We start from the raw sequence: 6,395 nt of genomic DNA on the forward strand, positions 1-6,395 counted from the left end.
CGTAGGAAAAACGACGTCGGGAACAGCAAGCTGAGCTTTGGACATCGTTCGATCCGCTATACTACACACGCCAACTTGCGTCCGTGTAGGCACGACACAAATGAATACATATCACATTCTGCTTGCTGTCGAAGCGCATTGAAAATAACCACCTGGAAACTTATTTGCATATCAATAGACATCTTCCCAAAAGTATGTTAGGCATTTTGGCGGCAGAAATAAGTATGGATTTAGGCGCAGAGTCGAGAGTAAGAGACGGGAAAGAAGTTTGACTATAGTCGAGATACAAAGCTGACTTCAATTGAACGTCTTGGTTTTATTGATTTACCGTTATGGAACACAGTAATATTGTTTTATTATTATTATCTTTTATTTATTATTCATTACCTAAAACGATTAGCGAGGTTTAGCTGCATGTTACGCGAGCAGACATCTAAAGGGTGCAACCCAGTAAATAGTGACTGAATCAATGCGCTAAGCCTCATTAATAATTTGTAGGCCCTCAAAATTGTATGTAAAATAATTACAGAATTGAGGGCCCAAACTTCCAGGGATTGTTGAAACGTGGCCCATTATTGTATCCTGGGGTTACTGACTCACAATTCTGGGTGGTTTGGGGGAGCCAGGCCCCGACAAAATGGTTTCATTTTGTTCACAAGCGTTATAGTACCCCTTTTCCAAGATGGCTGCTTCTTTGTTTGGAAGTAATGACTTATGGACTTCTAAATACTTGTTGTGTGTTTATGAATAATGTAACATTTAGGGTTGGATGAATAGGACTTTTATTTACTGGGGTGCATCCTGTACGTGAACGTCAAAATATCGTGTTGTTTCTATAGATGAAGTCACCACTTTGGGCTGATTGCATGCCCACGTATGCCGTCTGCGCGCACGTAACTTCACAATGCTAAATTAAAAACGTGAGATTCGGACATTCACTTTCACATTGCTCGCGGAACGTGCAGCTAAACCTCCCTAATAAAATCTTGGTCAATTTCTGTTTGACTCACCCGGTACATTATTTATAGATTCATAAAGTCTACACTAAATTTCTTGATTTATGGGTCGTTTTTAAACATAAACGTAACTTGATCAATGGAACCAAGCTAGTCAGTTATTAATCACTCAGTATCACAAAATAAAGCTGCACTTCGCATAGCAGAACAATGCGAGACGTTTGGGACGCTTGGTGGCAGCAGAATTACCAGGTAAAATCCATTGTTCTCGGTAATGTGCGCATGCTCAGAACTACGTAAACAATGGAAATTTACCTGGTAAGTCTGCTGCCACCTAGCGTTCCAAAGTCTCCCATTGACAAAGGAAGTTCGCAGCTTGTCCCCCTTTATATACAGGCATTAAGAAATAGACTATTTTCGTTACACGTTATTGAATGAAGATAAAGATACTGTCATTATAAACGACTTAAAGGAACACTTGCCTTGCAACGGACGAGTTGGTCAAAACAAAAGCGTTTGTAACCGTTTTTTATATAATGCATATGGTTGGAAAGATGTTTTAAAAGAATACAATGATCCACACAAGTTTGCCTCAAAATTGCGTGGTTTTTCTTCTACTGTGCGAACTAACACGGTCAGCCATTTATGGGAGTCAAAATTTTGACCCCCGTAAATGGCCGACGTGTTAGTCGACGAGGTAAAAGGAAAACCACGCAATTTCGAGGCATGTTTGTGTGGATCATTGTATTCTACTTTTACAACATCTTTCTACCCATATACATTTTACAAAAAACGGTTACAAACGCTTTTAAAAGACCAACTCGACCGATCCAAGGCAATGTGTCCCTTTATTAAGAGATTGAACTGAACTTATGGGTGGTGGTATGTTGACGTTTAACCCGTTAACCCCAGTCAAATAAACCAAACATTCTCTCACATATCCAGAAAGAGCTTGTCCCATTCTGTTAAGGCATTTAAACACATCACTGTATTTTCTCTTACTTACATATTTGAACGTGCTTTTTATTGGCACCGAATGCGCAGAATTCTGTGGTAAGCAATGCCATGAAATTGGGGCCTGCTGCGATATGAAAACTCGTCCCCTGTCATCAGCTTCACCAGAAATGGTAAATGTTCAATACCGAGAACGTAGACACGACCATTTTGGTGTCATCAACTCCCTCTGGCGTACCTTTACACTCAACAATACACATTTGTTTACTGCTACCTGAAACAGCCTTAAAAATTATACAATTTTCAAAATCATCCGAGTCACCTTGCGCCTGGATAATAAACTTGTCGCCATGACTACAAACACTACCCATTCCAACTTCATCATGTAGATTTATCAACAGTTCCCCTTTATGGTTATACACGTTGAAGTAATTTTCTGCATGACCATATAAGCAAACTACTAACAAATCTTCGACTGCTTCACATTTACCTGACAATGTATAATCAACCAAATCTTCAAAATCACCAGAAATCGAAACTGACGTCACACACTCCCCTGTTTGTCTGTTCCAAATAATAAACTTCAAGCCATCAAAATCAGCCAAAGCAATAATGCCGTTACCAAGGCAACATGACAGGCTCTCTGCAATACCTTCACAATTATATATTAAAGGCTGCAGCAGACAATCACCAGTGACTGCATCCCAGAGTCGAAGACACCTATCACTGTACGCACCAACCACCATCTTATCCCGGTAGTCAACATCTCTCAAAATGGCCTCCTCTACATCGATCTTAAAGATGTGACGAAGTGCTCCATCTTCAACATTCCATACGTGTATATGTTTGTGTTTAGCATCATCTCCTGTAATATACAGCGGGATGGCTGCACTGATTACCAACTCTGTATCAATGAATATTCGGTCGATATAGTCTTTATAAGTTCCATGCATGACGTGCAATATCTCTCCAGTGTTGGCACTGAACACACGAACCACACCGTCTTTACTACCGACAGCAATTTTACCATTACAAACTCTTAAACATGCAACACCTTCACTGATGGCTGGAGTAACATGTCGACAAGTTTCAGTCTTAACATCCCATATTTGAATTGTTTCGTTCGACATTGAAACCACCAGGCAGTCTTTGTCGATAGCCACCTGATGAACCCTCCCTGATCGATCACTGTCCAGCTTAGCGTCTAAGTCTCTAGGTTTTAAATTGCTGACATGAAAACGTTTGTTCTTCCAGTTGTTCTCAAGATGATTTGATTTCATGTAAATTTCCTTCCATCTACACGTAGCAACAAGATCCGTCGTCGAGTCCTGCTTGACTATGGCAGCCATATTGAATGACACGTCATTCCATCCGCCACTAACATCCTGGGGTTTGTACGGGACGAGATCGGTAATGCTATCATAGCGTTCCCATCCATTTCTCAGACATAGAGGGCGCCATAGCGAATCTGTATTTGCTACATTACGCAAATGCCTGTTGCAGGATGCCACGTGACTCAAATCTACCGCACTCAGGTATTCAAATATTGACTTCGTTAGTTCAGGAGGTAGGGCTGTAAGAAGATCGTTACCTACCGAGTCATTGACGGCTATTTCCTGTCTTTTGGTTTCCATTGTCTTTGCTGAAAGGTTTTACCCGTATAGTCAGTTACTGACGGTGTGGAACTCTTTGTTTCAATGGAGAGGGGCGAGCGATGAGAAGGGTGGGGGTTCACAAGTTGCATTTAAGTCATAGAGAATTAGCATCCACTGAGTAGACACTGTTCTGAAATGAAACAATTAAGGTCGTGTGGCAAATCTTATGAATGGTGAAATACAGGGAGAGTAATGCTTTGCCCTATTGATTTCATCATGAAAAGTTGTTTCTTGCACACGTTTGGCCCTCTTTTAACCGGACACACACACCCATCCAACATACCTTTTTCACGCTGTCACCATATTGGTTTCCAATATAATATTGAATGCTAACATTCTTTGCGCAAACATGGTACCAGATTATTGTTTCATCCAGTCTTAGCTTGGTTACAATGAGTTGGATTGGAGTAAAATCAAGATGGTCACACCATGATAAAGGCATTAATGTAATAAGCAAACTTTCCCTTGGCGCAGTTCATGCACCTGGCGACGCCAATCGGCTCATGCATACGGGACGGCAGTCGAGTTTCAACTTAAACCTGGGCCGAGTTTGGGGGCTGCCTTGTATTTTAAACACGGCCTTTAGAATCCATGAGTTCAACCTTATTAAGAGACATTGGACACTATTGGTATAATTGTCAAAGACTAGCCTTCACAGTTGGTGTATCTTACATAATGCATAAAATAACAAACCTGTGAAAATTTGAGCTCAATCGGTCGTCAAAGTTGCGAAATAACCATGAATGAAAAAACACCTTTGTCACACGAAGTTGTGTGGTTTCAGATGCTTGATTTCGAGACCTCAAATTCTAAATCTGAGGTCTCAAAATAAAATTCGTTGGAAATTACTTCTTTCTAAAAAAAATACTCCACTTCAGAGGGAGCCGTCTCTCACAATGTCTTATATTATATAAGTGACATACAGATCCATGTCATTTGATTGGTGGAACTAACTTCACGTGACATTCACTCTTACTCCCATCCGCACCGGCGATCAAAAAGACCTATTCGCCCATGGGGATTAGCATTTCCCATTCAACAGTTATTAGGATCATCCTTGTTCTCAATGTTTTTGAGCAGTACAGCGCCGCCGCGCCGCTGCTAAAACAAAAGAGCACCTGTGCAAAAGGTTGTGATCCGATTGCTATTAAATTTGTGCATTGTTGCGCTACGCGGCGCTTTATGATTTTTGGTTGTCAAGCAAACTCAATGTTATACTTTAAAAATACATCAAATGACAAGGATCTATATGTCAGTTATATAAAAAAAATATTGAGTGGTTTTAATTCGTGGAATGGAAGGAATATTATCGCTCGGTAAAATTTGGACTGTTCCATTTCACTCGGCTTCGCCTCGTGAAATCGAACAGTCCAAATTTTACCTTGCGATAATATTCCTCCCATTCCACTCTGAGCCACTCAATATTTGTATACTATCAACCTCTCCCCATTACTCGTTACCAAAAGGTCTTATGCTAATAAATATTTTGGGTAATTACCAATAGTGTCCAGTGCCTTTAGGTCTAACCATGGAGGAATCTAGTTTATTCCTCCATGGTCTAACTGTACAAACTAGAAACACAAACAGATTATTTGACTTACATTTTACACTACACTTGACCATAATACGAATGAATGACTCGGCTACGCACCGAGGGAAACACACACAATCTCAGCAAGTAAATACAGCAGACTTTCAAGCACATGAGTCTAACGTAGGCCTACTTTATTTGTCAATGGCCGCCACAACTGCACTTTTGAGCTTGCTCATTTCAATGAACTCTCTACAAAACATTTGCCACATCAATGCACAGACGTCAGACCTTTTGTATTTGCATACTGTTATTTACAACGTGTATGAATTAGACTTGCACTAGTACGCCATTCGTTTTAGAAGCGACACCCAAGGAGTGCCTTTTAGGTCATGCCCAATTTGTGGAAGCAGATGCTTTAAATGTCAGTTTTACTGCAGCTTTGAAAATGATTAGTGCAACCTAAATGTTTCCCACCACAAAAGGGTTGACAAAGATCTTTTGTACCACTAGGGTACCACTGGCTTAGCAGATGAGTTTATCTGTCCCCCTACCCAAACTTACTTAGCTGATGACTCTATCTGTTTTATAAGTGAACTGAACAAAAGAAGCAATTGAATAGCGCTTATCCGTGGTAGTGCTCTTGACAATATAAGCTACCACAGTCCCTGCAGAGATTGGGCATGTGATTTCTTCTCCTGGCTGGCTGGTTCTCTCTGTTGTTAAGAGATTTGTAGTTGGCAAATATTTTTTGAACCACTAGGGTACTACTTGCTTAGCAGATGAGTTTAATTGTCTCCTGACCAAAGCTTGCTTAGTAGATGAGTTTTCCTGCCCCCTACCGAAACTTGCTTAGCAGATAAGTTTATTTGTCTCTCATCCAAATCTTGCTTGTAGGAGATGAGTTTACCTGTCCCCCTACCGAAACTTGCTAAGCAGATAAGTTTATTTGTCTCTGAACCAAAGCTTGCTTAGCGGATGAGTTTACCTGTCTCTCTACCGAAACATGCATAACAGATAAATGTGTTTGTATCTCAGCCAAAGTTTGCTTCTAGCAGATCAGTTTACTTCTCCGACTACCGAAACCTGCTGAGCAGATGAGCTTACCTTCTCCTAGGCAAACTTGCTGATAAGTTGATCTGCTTCGCAACCAAAGTTTGCCTAGTAGATAAGTTTACATGTCTCCTAACCCAAGCTTGCTTAGCAGATGAGTTAACCTGTCCACCTACCAAAACTTGCTTAGCAGATAAAATTATCTGTCTCTTAACCAAAGGCTGTCCCACAACCAAAGCAGTTGAA

General features: G+C 40.7%; 1 protein-coding gene across 2 annotated transcripts; it reads right to left on the minus strand.

Annotated features, from left to right (window-relative positions):
* Positions 1–1,756: 1,756 nt before the first annotated feature.
* LOC139947195 (uncharacterized) lies at positions 1,757–5,307 on the minus strand. Of its 2 annotated transcripts, none has more exons than XM_071945062.1 (2): positions 5,167–5,307; positions 1,757–3,695 (listed from the first exon to the last, which is right to left on the minus strand). In XM_071945062.1, the coding sequence occupies exon 2, from the start codon at positions 3,542–3,544 to the stop codon at positions 2,072–2,074; it is 1,473 nt and encodes a 490-aa protein (XP_071801163.1). In that variant the 5' UTR covers positions 3,545–3,695; positions 5,167–5,307; the 3' UTR covers positions 1,757–2,071. The 2 variants fall into 2 exon arrangements, with proteins under 2 accessions (XP_071801163.1, XP_071801164.1); XM_071945063.1 differs by having other exon boundaries at positions 1,757–3,690; positions 5,167–5,300.
* Positions 5,308–6,395: the final 1,088 nt, after the last annotated feature.

The sequence above is a fragment of the Asterias amurensis genome, chromosome 14, assembly GCF_032118995.1.
Source record: "Asterias amurensis chromosome 14, ASM3211899v1".
Classification (NCBI taxonomy): domain Eukaryota; kingdom Metazoa; phylum Echinodermata; class Asteroidea; order Forcipulatida; family Asteriidae; genus Asterias; species Asterias amurensis.

What these genes read in the sequence shown, in the direction of transcription:
- LOC139947195 (XM_071945062.1), bottom strand. Translation starts at nt 3,544, where the DNA reads ATGGAAACCAAAAGACAGGAAATAGCCGTCAATGACTCGGTAGGTAAC.